This window comes from Anguilla anguilla, chromosome 3, assembly GCF_013347855.1.
Source record: "Anguilla anguilla isolate fAngAng1 chromosome 3, fAngAng1.pri, whole genome shotgun sequence".
NCBI classification, from domain to species: domain Eukaryota; kingdom Metazoa; phylum Chordata; class Actinopteri; order Anguilliformes; family Anguillidae; genus Anguilla; species Anguilla anguilla.
In genome coordinates, this window is record NC_049203.1 from 3,845,147 (window position 1) to 3,865,043 (window position 19,897).

The following is a 19,897-nucleotide window of genomic DNA, read 5'->3' on the forward strand; positions in this document are numbered from 1 at the left end:
GCTTAGACAACCAGATAAGGTTCATTTTATCGGAAAGTCTGGGTTATTAGACTTTCAGATGTAAAGAAAATATTTCTGTTTTAATGAGGACCCAATTTAACCGGCATCAGTTGTTCCAGACGCCAATTTAGGAAAACCTCACTTTTTATCAGCTTCACGGAACTATATTGTCTGTGTACACGTTATAGATAAAGAATAAAGTTGCTCCGAATGTTACGGTCCAGGAGGCGCAGTGCGAACTATGAATATAGGCTAAAAACTATTCTGTTAATAACATGTTCTAACTGAGCCAGTTCTTATAGATTTCATTGCGCTGAGCTGAGCTCGGCTCATACGCTCTGGCTGTGATGCAACGTGCGCCGATTGTGTATTAGCGTCATCGATTCGCGACAGCCGGCAAGGCATGATTTTCGGATTTTCTGTTTCGGCAGGCGTGCTGGCTGTGTTGCAAAAAAGGTAAATGGTATCGATACATCCAGAACTTGGCAAAGAACACATACAAAACCGTAAGTGCGATTCTGAGCTTCTGCAAACCTAAGTTGCTAGCTATATTAGCACTGGCTAACCAAACAACATTAATTAGCGAAGATGTATGACATACTGTTTACTACAACTTCTTGCTTTCAAGTTAGTCATCTCTTTTAGTTATATGTCCTACTAAATCAGTGTTTAAATGGGAGAATCAGCTGTATTCCATTTTGCAAACTGCACGCCTACTTGTCAGCTAAATTAAAAATGTCTACCACGTCCCCAGTTATTTATCCTATATTATGCTGTCACCTTGGAAATGGTGCTAAGGACTACGTTTTTCAGGCATTTTCCGCTAACGATATGCAGGTCGGAATGTGGAGGTTGAGTGCGGTCCGCCACAAGGCGCGTCCAGACCGAAGTAATTTGGAGGAGTTCAAGTTCAAGCGACGAGAACAGGAAAAAGGTGAGAACTTCCATTTATGAGCAGTCCGTGACCACTTTTTTGGGTATACCTATCTACTCCTAGCAGGACACCCCGTTGTCTCTACAACAGCCTGAATTCTTCGCGAGATGAGGTGCTGGAAACATTCCTTGGAGGTTTTGGCCCATGTGACTCGATAGCATCACACAGTTCTTGCAGACATTTCGGCCGCACATTCATGCTGCGTACCCCACCTTCCACCTCATCACAAAGGCACTCGTTTGGACTGAGATGTGATGGGGACTGTGCAAGTCACTGTCATGTTCATGGAACTAGCTTCAGATGACGCACGCTTTGTGACGTTGTCCTGCTGGAAATATCAATCTGAAAAAACTTTGGCCAAACTTGTTCAAGCTAACATTCTCCTCTGACCTCTCTCACTAATAAGGAATTTTTGCCCAAAAAAAACTGCCACTCACTGGTAGCACCATTCCCTGTAAACTCTAGAAACTGTAGTGTGTAAATATACCAGGAGGGCAGCTGTTTCTGAGATGCTGGAACCACCACATCTGGAACCAGTAATCGTACTACGGTCAAAGTTGCTTTGAAAACGCATCTATCTTGCTCATTCTAATGTTTGGTCGAACAACAACAACAACTAAACCACTGCACAATTTCTGAATGCTTTATGTATTGAGTTGCCACCACGTGATTATCTGTTTGGAGGAGCAGGCTGATGGTGTACCTAATATAATGGTCGCTGAATGTATATGACCTTGTGCTGTGTGACCTCTGTGGCTCCCCACTCACCTGTAAAAACCAGGCGCTTTGCTTTTCCACACACTTATAGAGCTGAGGCAGGCGAGGAGGAATAAACAGCTGGTGAGTAAGCGGCACCTGCAGGAGGATGAGGAGGAGGAGGAAGAAGACGGGGCCATGGACACTGCTGGCAGCTTGCTGTCCAAGGAGCAGGTCAGGGTCAAACTTTAAAATAGTGGAGGGGTTCTGATTAGACGTCACATTAGGCAGAAGCTGTTTGGGGAGCACCATGTGCATGAGCCTATGATGACATTGCCAGGCATACTGTTTCCTGTGGTCATCGTGAGGTAAACTAGGAGCGTCAGGGATGCTAAAATCGAACATGGACTACATTTCACCTTCTAAAGACTCTAGACAACAGTAGCAAATATGGCAATATCCCAAACAAAGGAACTGAGGGTCAGTAGGGATCCTTTTACAGGAAGGACACACTGATGTCTGTGTGTTGTTAGTATATCTTGAGAATCACAGCACACTGTATTTTATAACCTCAATACCCATGTCCGCCAGGTGGTGGAGCTGTTTCGTTGCATCCAGCACAGTGGGGAGGAAAGGGTTAATCACCTCCGTGCCCTGAAGAAGGCCCTGCGAACCCAGGAGACGCAGCTCATCTTCATCAAGTAAAACGAAGAGCACCATCACACTCCTCACACTCACAGTCCTCTTCATTCTGAGAATTCACATCTTGGCAGGGGGGTAAAATGTATGCAAATGTATAAAATTACATTACGTTAACTCATAACCACAGGTATCCGTTTGCTCTGTGGACAACAGCGATACTACTGTGCTGTAAGAGTAGCTGTAAGCCTTATTGTAGGGTGGAGAACGGTAACAGCCTCTGTAACTGCATGTTCCCGAACAATAACAGAACAGTAACAGCTTCTGAAACCACACGTTCCAGAACAGTAACAGCCTCTGTAATCGTGCATTCCAGAACAGTAACAGCCCCTGGAACCATGTGTCCCAGAGTGGTAATGGACTGTGTTATCCTGAGTTCCAGAGTGGTAATGGCATGTGTTATCCTGAGTTACAGAGTGGTAATGGCCTGTGTTATCCTGAGTTCCAGAGTGGTAATGGCCCGTGTTACCATGCGTTCCAGAGTGGTAATGGCCTGTGTTGCCATGCGTTCCAGAGTGGTAATGGCCTGTGTTACCATGCATTCCAGAGTGGTAATGGACTGTGTTATCCTGAGTTCCAGAGTGGTAATGGCCTGTGTTATCCTGCGTTCCAGGCTGGAGAACAGCATGCAGGTGCTGGTGGGGCTGCTCAGTGGCTCGAATGCCCTCTGGCAGCTGGAGGCGGCGCACTGTCTGTTCCAGCTGTCCCACTCGCCCAATCCCGCAGCAGGCACCGCCTGCCTGCCTGCCACGCCCTACCTGCTCACTTACCTGTCTGGGCAGAGCGACAGGTTCACGGTAAGCGCAACCAAACCTGCTGGCCGTCACAGCTGCCGAAGGGGTGTAAGAAATTAGACTGGGGTGCACACTTACCCTCCTTATACCTGAGAGTGCGTGTGCTGTGTACATCTCTGACGGTTGTGATGCAAGCGCGCTGGTTATCTGACCGTTTTAATGTGCTTTCAGGAGCTTTGTCTCTACACGTTGGGGAACCTGTGTGCGGAGTGTGAGGCTGTGAGGGAGAAGCTTCTAGCGCAGGGGATCGTTCCAGCTTTGGCCAGCTGTCTGCAGGTGAGCGCAGGCCGGGTTCTGACTACAACAGCCATGGAGTCCTTATTTGTGTGCCACACTGAGCCCCACAGCTGTTATTACTGTTCTAGAGTTTTAAGGTCATGGGGTGTAACACAGGTGTGCCTTTGCCTGTCTGTCCATGTCTGACTTAGAGGCACAACCTGGCGGTGGTGGAGGCGGCAGGATTTACTCTCTCCCAGCTCCTCCAGGCTAAAGACGCTGCAGCCAACATTGTCCCGTGAGTCCCCCCGCCCCCCGCCCCCCGCCCCCCGCCCCCCGCCCCTCCTGCTCCTCCACCCTCCTACACCATCTGCTCATTTTCAGTGGAAGACTCCCAACACTGCCATGCATTTAATATCCGGTGCTTAAACCGCATTTAACTTGTGCATTTTCCCACCTCAAAATTGTCTCGTTTCTCTTATCGCTTGCTCCACTTTTGCATCCCGTTAGGCTCTTGTCTGATCTGGGGTCAGTCCCTGGCCATGACCGTGTGATCCTCTTCACAGGCTGGTCCTGGCTTCGGGTTTAACCCTTCACCTGCTGGCCGCGCTGATGCCCGTTCCGGAGTACGGGATGGGCGCGGCCATAGAGTGCGCCTGGTGTCTGCACTACCTGGTGTGCAGGTGAGGCCGCAGCGTTGGTGACCGTCGCTGAACGGACAAGGCTGGGTTATTTTATCCGTTTAACTCCATACTGTCCCTCTCCCCCCCCCCCTTTCCCCGCAGTAATGTGGATGATGCAACCCTTTCAGCACAGGGCGTTGTGTCCAAGTGCAGTTCCTTACTCATAACACTGGGTGGCGCTGTGGCCACGGGTAACACCGAGGAAGGTGTGGAGCTGGTAAGATGTCCTGATGACCTTGTCAGAACCCTGCTGAAGTTACTTGGTCATTTTTTTTTTTTTTAAACCATTACCCACCCACCCCCTCTTCCTTCCCAGCTGGTGTGGCCCCTCCTCCGCTCTTTGGGAAACCTGTTGTCGGGCTGCGGTTCGGGGGGCCTCCAGGCTCAGCTGAGGGACAGCCGGCTCCTCCCCGCCCTCTGCGTTCTTGCCCAGGCCTTCCTGAAGCCCCGCCCAGCCCTGGCCAGAGAGAGCCTCTGGGTCCTCAACAACCTGACGGGTACGCACGAGCCCCCTGGGGAAACGTGGTGGGCATCCAGTAACCCCAACATGGCCGCCCTGTTGTTTACCAACCTTAGCCGTTATAAAAAGGGGGTGAAAGGGTGAATGTTGACTGCTGATGCTGATGTCACTTCCTGCGTTCCCTCCGGAGACACGTTTCCAGTAACGGTGCCCGTTACTGCCCTTCTCCCCTCAGCTGGTTCCGGCGTTTTCTGCTCGGCTGTACTCTTCCTCAATCTGGTCCCGGCTCTGGTCCAGCTCCTGCCGTTCTCCCAGGGAATCAACTGCATGGTTAGTGCTGGCGTTTCCACAGGGCCTGGTGCCTTTCCTCAAGGCTGAGTCTCTGAAATGTTCTTTGTTACAGTAAGGAGGGCTGTTTTTTAAGTCGGCACTGGCTTCCCGGTTTGTTTCCAGGTACTACAGGTTCTGGGTAACATCGCTCACCAGGGCACGGAGTACTGCACCCGGCTGAATGGGGCAGGCCTGCTGCCAGCGCTGAGCGCCACACTCAAGATGGCCGACCCCGAAGTGGTGACACTCAGTCTGGAGGTGCTGGCCATGATGCTGGCCAGTAGCTCGGAGGTAACGGAACGGCCTTGGCACGCTGCCTTACTTAATTCCTCCGACCCATAAAATAAGCCAGCGAGTACACATCACATTGCACATCTCACAGCTCACAGATAACACTGACACCACTGTGGTTTAATCAGACTGTGCTGTGACTTTGCCAGTTAGCATTCTACTCCCTGTGTCAACTCAAAATTGTGTAGAGCATATTTATGCTCTAGATTGGCAACACTGGCACACAGCCACACACTGCCCTGACACTCGAAGATAACAACAGTGATGCTGACACTTTACCACACAGCTAGCGCAAGCTAGACTTGTAACTGTCCAGGCTTCCTTGGACTGAGTTGCTTTTGTGAACATTTGAACACAACTGCCTTGGGCGTTTGAAGCCAGTTCCGCCTTGTCAGTTGTGCTCCTTGCGTTCAGGTGGCTGAGGATTTTACAAAGCTAATGGGACTCCCCCTGCTGGAGGCCATCCAGTATAACAGCCAGGGCGAGATGAGACTTCGAGCGTCCTACATCCTGGATCACTACCTGACCTCACACAGTCAAGTGAAGGTATGATGTGTGTGTGTGTCTGAGTGTGTTCCACTGATATAGACCTAATTTGAAAACTGCCATATTCATGGTTTCTCATCACTGTCAGTTAGTACAGCCCTATCACTAAGTGGAAAGTATTCACTGTCAGATAATGTAGTAATTTTCTGTCTTACAGGTGGACACCCCTGCATTGTGACTCAACTGGGAACGAACTAATGAGAAGGAGAATTGTTTACGTTTCAAGAAATATTTCCGCAGATGCATTTGCGAACTACGTTGTGACCTGACATTCTACAACGGTTTTGCTATTCTGTGAATACATGTAGATCTTTGTATATATGCAAAATTATATCAACTCTTGAAATGTCATGCGGTGTGGCACGCTTGAATAAAATGCACGTTTTGTACGACTGCTCTCGCAGTTTTATTATAGTATATTATAGCAAGAAAAGTGTATAATTACAGAATGCATTCCAGTATAACACTCTAAATCTTGGGATTTGTAGAACCCCTTCCAACCCAAAGTCTTCATAAAACGAAGCCGTACTGAATTCCTGCTGATCGCGTGTCTTCATGGTTTGGCGTTGTTAAGGGTCTCCAGAGCCGTGGCTACTTGGTCAACATTCAGGTTGCTCAGAGCCACACTTTGCTCCTTTCCAAAATCTACAAAAAAACAACGAACAACGGTGTTCAAAACGGACGACTGTTGGCTATTGTCCGCCATATACTGCTTAACCAAGTCACGTATACACTTTAGTATTAATATAATGTATCACACTTTTAAAGCTCCTGCACCCCTTCTTACCGTATCTTCCCCAGAGTTTGGGTTGCACCCCGGAACATTCCCTGATCAAAATTGGGAAGTCGGGGTTAGCCTTCTTCAACGTTACATAGTGGTGCTCCACGAAATCCCTGACAACGAGATAGGTGTTAGTAACTGTTATAGCACTCTCGACACCGAACTTGTCATCAACATGTTTACAAACAACAGTTTTGCAGTACGAAGAAATGACTAGCTGTGCGATACAAATAAAATGTAGGTGACTGACATTAGTTTAGTTTGCTAGCTAGCTACCGCGTAGGGACTGGATCCTTTTCAGATGACATGTTTTTAGCTAGCGAGCTAGCGTTGGCTACAAGGTCTGCTAAAAGCCCTGCCTCTAGATTATGGTTCAGTTCCTTCATAAACACTGTCAATCGCTTTGAAGTTGATACGGGTAACTTGTTTTCTGGTTTCCACAAGACAACACTAACCTGGCTCCTTGACTTGCGGCTGATGTCTGACATAAATGTAAGCGAACCTCTCGGAGGTTTTTCGCAAGGTTAGCGCCGATGCTCCTCACAGTAGCGGCAGCCATGATGTTGTAGGTTTCCGAATCTCCGCCCGCACAGCTTTGAAAACCAATGACGTTTCTGGATTTAAGTCGTTCGTGAACTCTTACAGATTGACGTTTTATTTTAGCCAATCGTGTGGCTTTGCACCGAGTAAGGCTAAAGTAATCAATTATCACTAGAGGTCATATATCACATTTGGTGCGGCTATGTTCCCTGTCATTTCCGGTTTACAATCCAGGGCATCGGGATAGCTTTGCGTGTACAGATATCAAGATAGAGAATAGCCATTGTAAATATTTTGAGAAGTCTGTCGTTTAAAGACTCTCCATGATTGTGTTAATAGTATCGTACGTCATTTTAAACCATTAACTGTGTAGCTAAAATTTTTCTTTATCAAAGAGAAGTTCCTACTGTTCCGAGATGCCTGAGAGTAAGTTGTTACTGTTTTTTTTTTCAATCTACCAAACCAAGTGTAGCTATCACCGTAGGTTAGTTATTTATGAGCTACGAAGAGGGAATTTAGTTTTATATCATGCATTACATAAACGATCTAGTTGGTTTGCTTTGCCTTGAAGCTAGGTGGTTCGACTAAGTTAGTTGATTCACTGATTGTTGTTCAGCTCCGGTTTGAGCTGATAGTGTGTGTTGTCAGTTCACTTGGTTGAAAAATATTTGGACAATTCAGAAACGGTATTTGTCGTCTTGAATCAGTTCGCGTGTTGTTGATGGCTAGTTACTGAGTGACTGATGTTTTATTTTATTATTATGTTTTATTGGGCTTCATACACGAATGACTAGCGCAATGCTGCATATCGTGTATTCATAAAACATTAATTATTCTATTGAGGATGGTAGCTAGCTAACGGGGCAGCCCTGAAGAATGTTGCCGTGGCAAAGCTTAATTTCTGCTTGGCTGTATGTAAATAAACCGAAAAATGTGTTTGTTTTAAATACGCATCGTTTTTAATCCCTTACATTGCAGCCGAGCTATATTCCAATCCGTTGGCACCGGATAACCATGAAGTGGAGGACCACCGCTCCGCTCTCCAGTAAGTTTCATAATGCACTTCAGCGTGTAATTGCGTACATTTTTTGGATCGTGTGTAATCGATGTACTGCATTTTGAACTTACATTATCACCTCAGTTGAACGCTAGGAATTTTAACATTACTGTCTCAGTGTTATAGTTCCCATTCCGAATGATAAAGTTATGTGAACGGTTAAACGATCAAATGTGCTCAAGTAGAATATCCCATAAGCTTTTGGAACAGAGTCTACCTTCTGCGGGTGTTATTCTGGGCCAAATATGTATCTCTTCAGAACGTCCTTAAAAAAATCTTACATCTCGTCTAATGAGGTCAGATCTGAAGGGACTCTGCAGAATAACTTGCCAAGTGCGTATGCTATGATAAAGGCTCATTTCAGCTTACTGTTAGCTTCCTCTCCTGACACTCTGGAAAGTGGAACATTTGCAGATTAACCCAACTAATAGTTAGCTCTTGATTTTGAATCTGGTAAATTCCGTCCTGCTGTAATGCACAGACTGCTTGAAGGAAGCAATTAATACACGAACAGCTGTGAATTATCTTAAATTGCATTGGAGTTCTGTTTTACACAATTTGCCGATCTCCTGTATTCAAGATAATTGCAGTGTGAGAGCAGGATTTTCTGTTAATTGAAACATATCTTGCCCCTTTTCTGAAGTCTATTTTAGTGTGAAGTCATGCATTTAAAAACTAAGGTCTGACATTTCTGGAAACTTTGTTTGAAGGTTCTTGAAAAGTCATATCATTTTTTCATTAGGAATACTCTTGCCAAATGTACACCTGTGCATAATGCATGAAGCATGTCTTGAACACATTGCATTGCAGTTTTGGTAGATGATGAAAAGTGGAGCACATCATTGCCAAGCTTCCAGTCTCAGAAGACTATGTGATTAAGCTCCACTGTCGGACCTGCTGTGGAGGACCATTAATCACATTGCCTTTCTTGTTGCCCAGATCCAAGCTGACCAATGAGGACTTCAGGAAGTTGTTGATGACCCCGCGGGCCACACCATCCTCGGCCCCGCCTTCCAAATCCAGACACCATGAGTGAGTGGCAGCTGTTCACTGTGACTGTAAATCATGTATAGTACGTTCAGTTAACAGACAAACCGTAACTGGCAATAGCTGAAAATCGAATGGAACTCATGCCCTTGGTAATCTTCCATTGTGATCTTTACACTAACGCCTGTAGCATTGTGGTAGATTGGGTGTTATTGTTGATAGTAGTAAGTCTTAGCGGGGTACGAAAACCACCTCGGTCATGGGGAGGTGTATTGTGGGTAGAAACGCCAGAGAAAGTCCACACAAACCCTGCAGTGCCATTTTGTACGTTAAAAGGCTGTCAACGTGTTTTTGCCTTTATGTTGTACCCCTCGTAAGTTAGTAAGCTGCTTGCGTTGCCATTCAAAATTATGCTCACCCTTTTCTTTTTTTAATTACCCAGAATGCCACGGGAATACAATGAGGATGAGGACCCTGCTGCCCGCAGACGGAAGAAGAAAAGGTGACTCATTCTACACCTTTCTGATGCGCGGAACATAAGAGAGAAAATTGAACTCTGTCACCTAATTTTCACCCTGTGACATTTCCACATTTGAAATTTTCTACTGTGCCTGTGCTGGTTTTATAATGTCCACTAGCAGCAGCATATTCACATTGTCTAGAATAATCAGTCTAGAGTCTATCAGTTAACAGAATGTTCTGCACGTATTGTGGCGTAATTCATTTCAGCCAGCCATAACCTAAGCCAGCACACTGTATGACCACCCACGTACTGCATATAAAAAGCTAATAGAACAGTTGGTTATGTATTGATGTCACTTTGTCAATATTAATGCGGTTTTTCCTTCCATGTGAAGCATGAATAATTCTTTGGCTGAGAGGTTTTATTTTATGTGGGGATATGGCTTTGTGCGGTGTGGGATTATGGGATTTGTAGTTTTTTCTCTCTCTCATGCTGTGAGTTCCTCCCTCTCCGCACTGCCCCAGTTACTATGCCAAGCTGCGGCAGCAGGAACTGGAGCGGGAGAGGGAGCTGGCGGAAAAGTACAGAGACCGCGCCCGCGAGCGCCGCGACGGCGTCAACAAGGACTACGAGGAGACGGAGCTCATCAGCACCACCGCCAATTACAGGGCCGTGGGGCCTACGGCCGAGGCGTGAGTACCCCGGCCTCGCCGAGCGGGCACCCCAAAACCCACTCGCCTCCAACCGAAACACGGAGTGTGCATCCCAAATCACGCTCGCCTCCAACCGAAACGGAGAGCATTCACCTCAAATCACCTTCCCCTTCAATTAAAACACCAAGTACGTGCACCAAAAATCACTCTTGACTCCAACCAAAGCAGCGAGAACGTCCACCCCGAATCTCACTCGTCTCCAACCAAAATACAGAGAGTGTGTGCCCGAAATCACCTTTCAGAGATGGCTCTCATTTTCAGGATTCCTTCGGTAAAAGACAGCAGAGGAAACTGTTAAACAGGAAGCTAGATGTCAGTCCTTGTAGCCAATTCTGTGCATCCATCTTCATCCAACCAAAACACAATTCTGTTCTTCCTAACTCTTGACTGAATCTTTCACCGACCTTTTCCCCACATCTGTGGCCAGGGTGCTGTGCTGTTGATATGAAGGCATGCTGGGAGAATTTCAGGCCCTTCTCTGATTGGTTGTTCACTGTTCCCTCAGAGACAAATCCGCAGCGGAGAAGAGGCGGCAGCTGATCCAGGAGTCCAAGTTCTTGGGTGGTGACATGGAGCACACTCACTTGGTGAAAGGGTTGGACTTCGCCCTGCTACAAAAGGTCAGTCTGGGTTCAGGGGTCAAAGGTCAGCGACACAGCCTGTAGAATTTGTCTGTTCTTCTGAGCAGAAACCAGGAAGTGTGTACGGTGGCAGACTGACCACCTTCTGAAGGGCTTTTGTTGCACACCTCTTGGGTGTGAAGTATCCTGCCAAATAAACCATGCCTTGAATCTTGGCAGTTCCACTCCACTGATTGATGGGTGTCCTCAAAATGAAGTGAACATAGAGGTCCCAGGGTTCCTTGCATTTTCATGTCTGATGTCACAGCACGAGTGCACATGGACACGGGCAAGAAAGTGTACCAACTACTAACATGCTCAGAAAGTGTACTAACTTGTCCGTCTGTTGGTTGCTAGGTGAGGGCAGAAATCACCAGCAAAGAGAAGGAAGAGGAGGACATGATGGAGAAGGTTCAAAAGGAAGTCAAGTAAGGGATTTGGACTCTATTTCCCAGCAGCACGCACTGCTTCTTTACTTGTGTGACCGTGCCCTGTACTTTCCTGCATGTTTATGAGTGTAATGGTTTTTTTTTTTTTTTCTGCCGCCAGGAAAGACGAAGATCCAGAACAGAAGATTGAGTTCAAGACCCGCCTGGGTGAGCATGAGGAATATTCATGAGAGAAAAAAGAGATCAGCGTCTCTGTGGGACACGCGGGGAGAAAAAAGGCGAATAATAAAAATAAAAAATATTCTGAGGGGTGCTTTGCCTCGCTGCAGGGAGGAACGTCTACCGCATCCTGTTCAAGGGGCGTCAGTATGAGCGGAACGAGCTCTTCCTGCCGGGGCGCATGGCCTACGTGGTGGACCTGGAGGACGAGTACGCGGACACGGACATCCCCACCACCCTCATCCGCAGCAAGGCCGACTGCCCCACCATGGAGGTGAGCACGGGGCCCTGGAAACAGCGCCGTGGGCTGACCAATCGCAGAGGAGCTCTCTGCACGGTTCTGTGGTCCTAACGATCACACTACTGACCAATCACAGTGCAGCTCTGTGTGGTTCTGTGTTCCAAACGATCGCACTACTGACCAATCACAGAGCAGCTCTGCACAGTTCTTTGTTCCTAACGATGTGATCACATCAACATGGGTTGATTAGGGCTGAGGACTGTTAACACTGGTTGGGTAATTTTTCACCACGCAGCATATCAACCATGGAATGTGAAAGTGTAGGAATTGGAGTAATCCGTAATAACTGGACACCATTGTCCCTTTTTGAACCATTCTCCCACCAGGCCCAGACTACACTGACCACCAATGACATCGTCATCAGCAAGCTGACACAGATCCTGTCCTACCTGCGGCAGGGGACGCGCAACAAGAAGATGAAGAAGAAGGAGAAAGGTACTGACCACACAAGAATGATGTCATAAACAGGAGTAGAAAAATCTTTGAACTAGCCTCCATTTTTGTAGTTTCAAACCTGCTCTTCTGTAGGTGTAAATAATTTGTGTTGGATCTATTGGTCACAGTCTAGTTATTACGTCACACAAATGTTTCTCTTTTCAAAATGTCTTCTCTTTTCCCAGGGAAACTCGATGAGAAAAAGCCCCCCGAGGCTGATTTGGGGTAAGAATTTTACAGCTGAGCCGCTGTGTTTGTGTTTGTCTCGAGACAATTTCTGTTCTTCAGTTGTTGATTTCTTTTTTTAAATGAAGTAAAATTTAAATTTATTTAAAAAATAAATTAGCAATAGCATATGGTGTTTTCAATTGCTTCTCAGCATAGAATCGAGAACTCTATTGGAATTCTTTTCTCTGTAATAGTCATTATTCCTACCTTTATGCCAGAAAGTAATTTAAATTTTCATCCCCAACTTCAACCTTGAAACAGACCGGAGAGATTGGTTTAGATCGGAATTTAATGGAGGGTTTTATTAGGAGCAGCCAGCCGCTGATCTTCAGATCCACACATATTTATGAGTCGTTTGCTAGCTGCAAGCAGAGCGTGAAATTCTCAGACTGCCTTCCTGTCTCCTCCCCCCCCCCCCCTTGTAAAAAAAACAGCATCTTCGACGACATCGGCGACTACATCCCCTCCTCCTCCAAGGCCATCCGGGAGAAGGAGAAAGAGAAGGAGAAGGAGCGCTACCGGGAGAGGGAGAGGGAGCGGGAGCGCGAGAGGGAGCGGGACAGGGAGGAGGAGAAGCGGCGGAGGAGCTATTTCGAGAAGCCCCGAGCGGACGACGAGGTAAATCGGGAGACTGAGCCTCGCCCCCCGCCCCGCGGGCGTCTGTGTCCTCGTGTTCCTCTCCCCAGACTCCCCCCAGTGACTCATTTTATTAGCTCGACGTCAACAGCAACCTGTCACTTAAAAGGTGGAATAAAAATGGCTCATTGCTTTTAATTGAGGCGCAGAACTAATCTCGTTGCTTTCTGTTTGTCTCGACAGGCTTTGGATATTGAGAAAGGTAAGGATGACCACAGCTCCCTGTACCTTTATATGCGGTGATGCTGCGTCTTACACAGCACTGAGGTTTACTTGTACAGTCCCCTTTAACTACACCTGCTTCAGCCTGCTATGCACTTAACCAGAGTATGCTCATAAAAGGAGTAAGTGTGTAAGTTTTAAGTCAGTGTGTTATAAATGAGAGGAATGTGAGTATGCATCCACATCATGTGCAGTTATAAGGCCTGGGCTGTGTGCAGTTATAAGGCCTGGGCTGTGTGCAGTTATAAGGCCTGGGCTGTGTGCAGTTATAAGGCCTGGGCTGTGTGCAGTTATAAGGCCTGGGCTGTGTGCAGTTATACGGCCTGGGCTGTGTGCAGTTATAAGGCCTGGGCTGTGTGCAGTTATAAGGCCTGGCCTGTGTGCAGTTATAAGGCCTGGGCTGTGTGCAGTTCTAAGGCCTGGGCTGTGTGCAGTTATAAGGCCTGGCCTGTGTGCAGTTATAAGGCCTGGGCTGTGTGCAGTTATAAGGCCTGGGCTGTGTGCAGTTCTAAGGCCTTGGGCTGTGTGCAGTTATAAGGCCTGGGCTGTGTGCAGTTATAAGGCCTTGGGCTGTGTGCAGTTATAAGGCCTGGGCTGTGTGCAGTTATAAGGCCTGGGCTGTGTGCAGTTATAAGGCCTGGCCTGTGTGCAGTTATAAGGCCTGGGCTGTGTGCAGTTATAAGGCCTGGGCTGTGTGCAGTTCTAAGGCCTTGGGCTGTGTGCAGTTATAAGGCCTGGGCTGTGTGCAGTTATAAGGCCTTGGGCTGTGTGCAGTTATAAGGCCTGGGCTGTGTGCAGTTATACGGCCTGGGCTGTGTGCAGTTATAAGGCCTGGGCTGTGTGCAGTTATAAGGCCTGGGCTGTGTGCAGTTATAAGGCCTGGGCTGTGTGCAGTTCTAAGGCCTGGGCTGTGTGCAGTTCTAAGGCCTGGGCTGTGTGCAGTTCTAAGGCCTGGGCTGTGTGCAGTTATAAGGCCTGGGCTGTGTGCAGTTATAAGGCCTGGGCTGTGTGCAGTTATAAGGCCTGGGCTGTATACGGGGAATGCTGACCCTGCTCTCACCCCTGCCGCTCTCTCGCAGGTCCAGCATCAGTGAAGGACCAGATCAAACTGATCAACGAGAAGTTCGCGGGAGCAGCGGCTGCACAGTGGCAAGGCCAGGAGACATATCCTTTCAGCACCTGTCGCTCTCTGTTACGCTCTCTCCCCATCTCTCTCTCTCTCCCCCTTCTCTTTTCATCTCTCTCTCCCTCTAGCTTTCTCTCGCTGTCTCTCTCTCTGTCTCTCACCTTCTCTCTATCTCACCCTTTCTCTCTCTCACTCACTCATTCTCTCTTTCACTTTCTCTCCATCTCTCACTCTCTCTCTTGCTCTCTCTCTCTCTCCCCCCCCCCGTGTTAATTTTAATGGATGCGGTCGTGCTGTGGAACTGGGCCGTTGCTGTTCGGTGTTTATTCCTGTGAACGGGCTCGCGGTTCTTTCCTTGACCGCGGGACACGGCCGGCGTGCGGCGCGAGGAGAAGAAGCACGTGGGGGACTTCTTCGGCATGTCCAACAGCTACGCAGAGTGCTACCCCGCCACGTAGGTCCACAGCCCCGCCCGCCAACCGCGCTACACCCAGTATTACTGCAGCCCGCCCGCCAACCGCGCTACGCCCAGTATTACTGCAGCCATTACCACACACATCCGTTACACCCAGTATTACTGCAGCCATTACCACACACACCCATTACACCCAGTATTACTGCAGCCTGCCTGCCAACCGCGTTACACCCAGTATTACTGCAGCCAGTACCACACAGCTACTGCACATGGTGGGTAAAGGATGGGTTTGTATGTGTTAGGCCTGAGAGCAGGTGAGTGGTCCACACATGGACCTGTCACCATGGGAACCCCTGGCTTTCTGAGGTAGAAACGCATTAATTACACTGGCTGAGGTACCCCCACCCCCCTTTTTATTTCTTGGCCTGTCCGGTTGGGTTTAGTGTGTGCCCTTCTGTTCCCTTCCTTACGTTTCCTTCTCTCTCCAGGATGGATGACCTGGCTGTGGACAGCGATGAGGAAGTGGACTACAGCAAAATGGATCAGGTGTGTCCCCGTTTTCTCATCCCCGCTGTATCACGCCAGATGCGCATCTCCTACTGCGGACTGACCTATAAGGAAGTGTGAGGATTCTGGGACATGTATTTTTAATCAGAATCTCTGGGGCATCTCTATCTCTGGTAGTGGAAGCCATTTTGCAGGGTTTTACTGGTTCAGTGTGAGTGTGTCCGTAGTCTCAAGGAGAAGATGAATGTTTGTTTTTTGACCCCCCCCCCCCTCCCCCATCCCCCCTCCGTCTCCAGGGTAACAAGAAGGGCCCTCTAGGTCGCTGGGACTTTGACACGCAGGAGGAGTACAGTGACTACATGAACAACAAGGAGGCGTTGCCCAAGTACTGAACTCCCCGCACACACACACATAACACACACGTGCGCTCGCACACACACACACACACACACACACACAACACCCACGTGTGCTCGCACACACAGCCTGACTGTACGCGTGCACACGCACACACTCATAACACACACGTGCGCTCGCACACACAGCCTGGCTGTACGCGTGCACACGCGCACACGCCCCCACAGCGAGTGACATCTGCTCTGTTTGTCCCTTCAGGGCTGCCTTCCAGTACGGGATTAAGATGTCCGAGGGGAGGAAGACGCGGCGCTTCAAGGAGACCAATGAGAAGGCGGAGCTGGATCGGCAGTGGAAGAAGATCAGCGCGGTGCGTGGGCTGCTATTGGCTGGTTTAGGAATGGGTCTTGACCGATTCGAACAGCCATTTTGTGTTAAAAAAAATTTTTTACGCAATTAATCACATCTTATTTTGTCCGTGGCTGACCCCAGAGGTCCAGATCTGTGATCTGATTTTCCATCTATTATTCTGTCTGTAACCACTTTAATTAATACCATTAATTAAAATGTATGACAAGCTCCCACGTTGACTTTGACAGCCCTGTTGTCAAGTGAATAGGTCTTCGGAAGAACGATGTGAATGTGGTGGTGAAGCGGATCAAAGTCTGGTCTCAACAGCCGTGTGCATTATGGGATATCAGACAGGGGAGCTAAAGTGCCAATTTTTTTCTTGTTTTTGCCTTTCACAGATCATCGAGAAGAGGAAGAAAATGGAGGCAGATGGGTGTGTAGCATTTTCATCTCTCTGTTCATAATTTTCATTCCGTCTCTGTCTCTCTGTGAGGAAATGTGTGCGACGTGCACTGTGATAATGATGATGTGGCGAAGGGCCTCCTCACCTGTGTGGGTGTGTGTGTGAGTGTGGGTGTGTGCGTGAGTGTGTGTGTGCATGCATGCACGAGAGTGTGTGTGTGTGAGGGAGTGAGTGTGTGTGAGAGAGAGAGAGAGGGTGTGTGTGTACAAGAGAGAGAGATAGGTGTGTGCGTGCTTGTTACGTGTGTGTGTGTGTGTGTGTGTGTGAGAGAGATAGGTGTGAGTGTGTGTGTGTGTGTGTGTGTGAGAGAGAGATAGTTGTATGTGTGTACATTTGTGTGTGTGTGAGGTGTGCGTGTGAGAGAGAGAGATAGGTGTGTGTGTATGTGCGAGAGAGAGAGAGAAGGGTGTGAGATAGAGAGATAGGTGTGTGTGTGTGTGTGTGTGTGTATGTGTAAGAGAGAGAGAGAGGTGTGTGTGTGTGTGTGTGTGTGTGTGTGTGTGTAAGAGAGAGAGATAGGTGTGTGTGTGTGTGTGTGTGTATGTGCAGTCTGAGCACTTAAAGCTCGGACAGCAGGAGTAATGAGTTGTCAGCAGTGAGCTGTATTGCACCGTTTCCAATTTCTGCCCTGCAGAGAAACCTGCCACTGCTCAGTATAACCGTTCAGATGGAGCATGTCGCGTTCAAATGGGGTTTGAGGCGGTGCTGTGGTAGAAAGGAACGATTGCTCTGCCTTTCCGAGCCCAACCGCTTCTTGATATGTTTACAGATCTGTGCTTTTTTTCCGTTTGTTTTCTTTTCTTTTTTTTCTTTTTTTTAAAGCTGAGACCCCGGTTCTTGTTAATATGGCCCCTCTGCATATTTTAAGTAAATTTTCCTTAGGGAGCTTAAATTAAGAAAATAGTTGAGTCCCAAGAATTGATTCCTTCGCAACTCCCCTCCACAAGCTTACTTGGTATATACGGTCGTCTGCACCAGCACCGAATTGCGCTCCTGTCAAATTTGATTTAAAACAGTCGAGCACAGTTCCAATCCAATTTTCTAGTCTATTTTCCGTGGTGTCAGACACGATGCTGAACTCCCTAAAAGAAAAAGAACGAACAAACATTATTTGCATCGTGATTTAGTCTAAGGCCATTTGCGGCTTACTCCAAAAAACGTCTTGGTTCTGTGATTTGAGCACCAACCACACTGGAAATCATCCAGAATGGGTTTTTTTTTTGTTGTCGTTGTTTTTTCCATTTTGGAAACCCATTTAGTTGTTTAAAGACCAATTTTCCATAATTATGTTTAGCAAAGACATTGGTATGAAATATCTGAGAACAGAGATGTGCAAATCGTATTTCTTGGGTTTCACTGTAGTCTAATGTTTACTTACCTCTTCTTGTTACAGGGTTGAAGTGAAGAGACCTAAATACTGAAGATCTATTGTGCTAATTTGTCCTTGTTTTACATTTAACTTTTAAGAAATTGACATCTTTGCTATGGCTGTTTGCCAATAGAATATTTGAACTGCAATACCTTGTATGCTATGTTTGATTTATGTTAGAAAAAAAGTAAGTCACGATCCCTAATATCGTCTTACTTTTTAGTATTATTTTTTAGAAGAAAAAAAATATCTTGATGTAAAGGAAAATTAGATAAAGGCTTTAATTGGCTGTGTACGTGAAATGCCTTTTCTGAAACCGATGGATGTTTGTGATTGTATGTGAGATCCAATAAAATTCTTATTAATAAAACTACTCTGTTGTACCTTATGTGCGTATGTCCTTCTGCGTGTCATGCCAAAACACGATGAGGCTTTTTTTGACTGTAGTATAATTAGGCTACCCAAAATATTGCCCGTGGAAAAAAAAGTAGAAATGGTTCAAACCTCTTACAAAAATGACAACCGTGTTGGCCATATCTAGTGTCTTACGGACCTGCGGTAACCCAGTGTGTAGCTAATTTAAAGGTACAAATTGCGTTTTTTCCCCTCGAGACATTATAAAACTATTAACTGCCGTTGGTGTAAACCCAATGTGCCAGGTGCATCAAGCCATAGAATTAATGGTGGCACTTTGATAATTAAGAAGAGAGAAAAAGTATTCAGATGCATTAAAAGGTGTCCAAGTGAGCATCTGTACAATGTCTGTATATGTCCCATTTGTTAAGAAATAAAAGATTTAAAGATCATATACATCATATTCGTATGCAGTTTTTATAAACGGTATATAGAATGAAGTAGTGGATAGAACAATGTACGGTTCTGTGCTTCCCGTGTTACACCCAAATGGGAAATCGAAATAAAGAGTGGTGTTGCCAGATTGGGTGCCAATTGCATTATTTTATGTTATTGTTCGTGGAAATTGTTACAATTATCATAATTTGGTGTTTTTTTTTTTTTTGGGGGGGGGGGGGGGGGGGGGGGTTAATCTTCATATTTCAGCTGTGTTTGTCACCACATTGGTGGATATCTCTAAAATTAGCTGTTATACAGACCGCCGTCTATTCGTATTTTTTGTATTTAAAAAATTGGGATTTTTTTACAAGATTGGGAAGGTTAACTTTTTACAAATCTGACAACGCTGCCGAAGAGAGGGCAAAAACCTGGCAAAAACACGTTTTTTTTATCCAGCGATGGCGCCATGGAGTCCAAGCTAAGCGGGAATGTGGGAGATCCATCTGGTCTAGCTCTGAAGATGTATCGACAGCAGGTAAATGAGATGAAAAGATATGTGCTTGGTTATCTAGGAAAGGAGTAAACTATTATGGTTACTTTCATTATCCATTATTTACGAGTTGGAACTTTCCAACAGAACGGTATGCTTTAGCTAGGTAGACAAAGCGATAATGCGCTTACGGTGGGTAGTTGGCTATAGCTACTGTAAAAAAATTAAAAAACACCATACAGACACATGTTACTTACTGGAAGTTATTTAAGTGTATTTTTATTGTAAATATTCTGTATTTGTACAGGAGATATCTAATCGTAAGTCGACCGGAATTCATGAGACTTATGCGCCCCAGAAAGTTCAAAAGTAATGTCGTTTAAGCGTCAATGTATGGATAGCTGTCAGGTTAGTGCAGCCTTATTAAATAGACTTTTAAGCCTTCTTGATTATTTATTGGTAACAGTTCACGTGTAACCAGTGTAACACGAATCGTTATGCAGGTTTTTTTTATATTTTTTATATAAGATAATTTATTGACTTGGGCGTTTGACTGACTACATTTCAGCACGTTTTTGAACTATATTGATATCGTATTTGTGGAAGAGCGATCACAAATTATGATTATGACTTTTAAGTAAGGATCGACACTCTTGGTGTAACATTTGATTAGCGAGTATGGTCACGAATTTTGTTTTGTTCAATGTAAAGTGAAATTATTTACGCTTTGCTATAGTTACAGCCGAGTATTTGAAATATTCTGATTAATTATAAAACTAGGCCTTTAGTT

The 19,897-nt window shown here is 46.5% G+C and overlaps 3 protein-coding genes across 6 annotated transcripts; 2 read left to right on the top strand and 1 right to left on the bottom strand.

Annotated features, from left to right (window-relative positions):
- The first annotated feature begins 324 nt into the window (after window positions 1-324).
- On the top strand, window positions 325-6,041 carry tmco6 (transmembrane and coiled-coil domains 6). 4 transcript variants are annotated; one of them, XM_035410675.1, is made up of 14 exons: window positions 325-456; window positions 838-934; window positions 1,743-1,864; window positions 2,222-2,331; window positions 2,943-3,126; window positions 3,295-3,399; window positions 3,552-3,637; window positions 3,906-4,022; window positions 4,125-4,239; window positions 4,339-4,519; window positions 4,718-4,812; window positions 4,936-5,103; window positions 5,518-5,649; window positions 5,807-6,041. In XM_035410675.1, the coding sequence occupies exons 2-14, from the start codon at window positions 844-846 to the stop codon at window positions 5,825-5,827; spliced, it is 1,527 nt and encodes a 508-aa protein (XP_035266566.1). In that variant the 5' UTR covers window positions 325-456; window positions 838-843; the 3' UTR covers window positions 5,828-6,041. The 4 variants fall into 4 exon arrangements, with proteins under 4 accessions (XP_035266566.1, XP_035266563.1, XP_035266565.1 ...); XM_035410672.1 differs by having other exon boundaries at window positions 340-506; window positions 814-934; XM_035410674.1 differs by having other exon boundaries at window positions 340-506.
- ndufa2 (NADH:ubiquinone oxidoreductase subunit A2) lies at window positions 6,032-7,043 on the bottom strand. Its single transcript, XM_035410676.1, has 3 exons — window positions 6,886-7,043; window positions 6,437-6,543; window positions 6,032-6,294 (listed from the first exon to the last, which is right to left on the bottom strand). The coding sequence occupies exons 1-3, from the start codon at window positions 6,987-6,989 to the stop codon at window positions 6,203-6,205; spliced, it is 303 nt and encodes a 100-aa protein (XP_035266567.1). The 5' UTR covers window positions 6,990-7,043; the 3' UTR covers window positions 6,032-6,202.
- A 126-nt stretch (window positions 7,044-7,169) lies between these two features.
- On the top strand, window positions 7,170-18,208 carry ik (IK cytokine). Its single transcript, XM_035410671.1, has 20 exons — window positions 7,170-7,396; window positions 7,949-8,015; window positions 8,967-9,059; window positions 9,457-9,516; window positions 10,002-10,169; window positions 10,696-10,810; window positions 11,168-11,238; window positions 11,360-11,406; window positions 11,529-11,692; window positions 12,046-12,154; window positions 12,340-12,379; window positions 12,817-13,000; window positions 13,202-13,220; window positions 14,320-14,404; window positions 14,737-14,820; window positions 15,270-15,327; window positions 15,585-15,673; window positions 15,904-16,012; window positions 16,392-16,426; window positions 17,850-18,208. Exons 1-20 carry the CDS (start codon window positions 7,387-7,389, stop codon window positions 17,875-17,877), a joined length of 1,635 nt encoding a protein of 544 aa, XP_035266562.1. The 5' UTR covers window positions 7,170-7,386; the 3' UTR covers window positions 17,878-18,208.
- Window positions 18,209-19,897: the final 1,689 nt, after the last annotated feature.